General features: G+C 48.8%; 1 protein-coding gene across 1 annotated transcript in view; it reads left to right on the top strand.

The window, feature by feature from the left end:
* Positions 1 to 1,934, top strand: part of BRD9 (bromodomain containing 9) — a 23,938-nt gene that overhangs the window by 18,764 nt on the left and 3,240 nt on the right. Inside the window, exon 14 of the mRNA XM_015563114.1 lies at positions 595 to 694. Coding sequence (XP_015418600.1) covers positions 595 to 694 — 100 coding nt within the window. The remainder of the gene's footprint in view (positions 1 to 594; positions 695 to 1,934) is intronic.

Genomic DNA, 1,934 nt, shown 5'->3' with positions numbered 1-1,934 from the left:
CACGCTCACCGGGAGAAGGAAAGAGAATGTTCTGGAATCTGCCACATTACTTGTTAAGTGAAGTCCCTGAAAGACAGTTGTGGACTTTTCAGGTGCTGTGTACCTACTGGCCTGATACAGAGCTGCTTCCATGTTCCCTCAGCACCTGTAGTCCCCAGAGAGCCAGCAGCCTTTGTGTGTTGGTCAGAATTGTTGGTCTAGGTCAGTGATGGTGAACCTTTTGAGGTCGGTGTGTCAGCATTTTGAAAACCCTAACTTAGCACTGGTGCCGTGTCACATATAGAAATTTTTTGATATTTGCAACCATAGTAAAACAAAGATTTATATTTTTGATATTTATTTTATATATTTATAAACAAAGAAAAATCAACCAAAAAAATGAGTTCGTGTGTTACCTCTGACACATGTGTCATAGACTCGCCATCACTAGTCTAGGTAGTGGCTCACTCGTGAGCTCATACTCCATGGTCCCTGGACTGTGGCATGGGCTGGACACTCCTTGGGACTGGGCATGACAGAGAAGGCCTGTCCTGCCAGTGAATGTTCACTGCCCACTTAGTAGTGTCTTTCCTTTTTTGTTTCCTGTGTCTGCAGACTGGGGACTCCCTAGGAGATGGTGGCTCTGTGCTGGATTTCATGTCAATGAAGTCGTATTCTGACGTCTCTTTGGACATCTCCATGCTCAGCTCTCTGGGTAAGTTGTGCTGGGCACATGTCTCCCTTGTAACACTGCAGTCGGATCATCAGTCTCAGCTGAAAGGAAGTGGCCCCTAGCACTGCATTTCCACTTACTAGTAGCCTGGGGGTCACGGGGCTGGTATAATGCTGCCTGTGCTTGATTCCCGAGAGGGTGGCATAGCCTGGTGAGGTGACCATAGGTGAGTGCCCCTCTGTCCTCAGGAACACCTTCAGGTGGCTCCAGATGGGGTACGCCTGGATCTCTTTCCTGACTTCAGGCTCTGTCTTCTGGTTGCCGGGTCCTTCATTCTGTTGGTGCAGGCACCTGTTGTTAGTGCATTGGTGTGCTTGTGTGTGCCACCAGGATGTTTCCTCATGGACTGCTGGCCCCCGCCCCCGTGAAATGCCCTCTGTATCTCATATAGCATCCGAGCTTTTGAAATCTACTCTGCCATCCCAGCTTCCTGTTGACTAGTGGTATTCGTGGTACATCTTCTTCTCTCTTACTTTGGACACACCTGTGTTTTCACCTGCGAGCAACTCGCCCCCAGGGACATGTGGCAACATCTAGAGACATCTTCGCTTGTCACAATCGGGGTGTGATGCTTCTGGCATCACCTGTAAAGGCTAGAGATGCTACTAAACCTGAAGCCCACAGAATAGTCCCCTACAGAGTGACCCAGCCAGTGTCTATAGTGCCTTATGTTAAAAGTGAATTTCATCAAACCTTTTTAAGAGCGTAAAGTCAAGTCTTGCTTTGTCATCCATTCTGACAGTCTCTGCCTTTTGGTTGGAATGTGTTTACACCATTTGTGTTTGAAGCAATTGTCAGTATGATTGGATTCATGCCATCTTGCTGAGCTTTTTTTTTCTTCATTTTTCCAGTATTTGGGGGTCCCCAAGACTACCCCCAGGTTCGGTGATTCCTAGGACTTAGTATATAGTTGTCCTCACAGTTGTGGTGTATTACAGTGAGAGGACACCAAGCAGGCTCCCCAAAGGAAGAAGGGGTGCATCTGGAGACCAGTCACAGCTTCCAGAGCCCCATCCCCGTGTGTCTTACGGGATGTGCCCAACCCCCAACTGTGATTGCGACAGCGCAGCACCTATGCATGGCACGCCCCAAATTCCGGGCTCCCAGAAGGAAAGCAGGTGTTCAGCATCAATCATGCCTTTGCGCAAAGGCTTAGCCTCAGGGAGCCCTCCTGAAATCCTTACTCAGTAAGGCATCAGTCTGGAGCTGCTGTGATAGCACT

The sequence above is a fragment of the Myotis davidii genome, unplaced genomic scaffold (assembly GCF_000327345.1).
Source record: "Myotis davidii unplaced genomic scaffold, ASM32734v1 scaffold135, whole genome shotgun sequence".
Classification (NCBI taxonomy): Eukaryota; Metazoa; Chordata; class Mammalia; order Chiroptera; family Vespertilionidae; genus Myotis; species Myotis davidii.
This window is presented reverse-complemented; position numbering and strand designations above follow the sequence as displayed.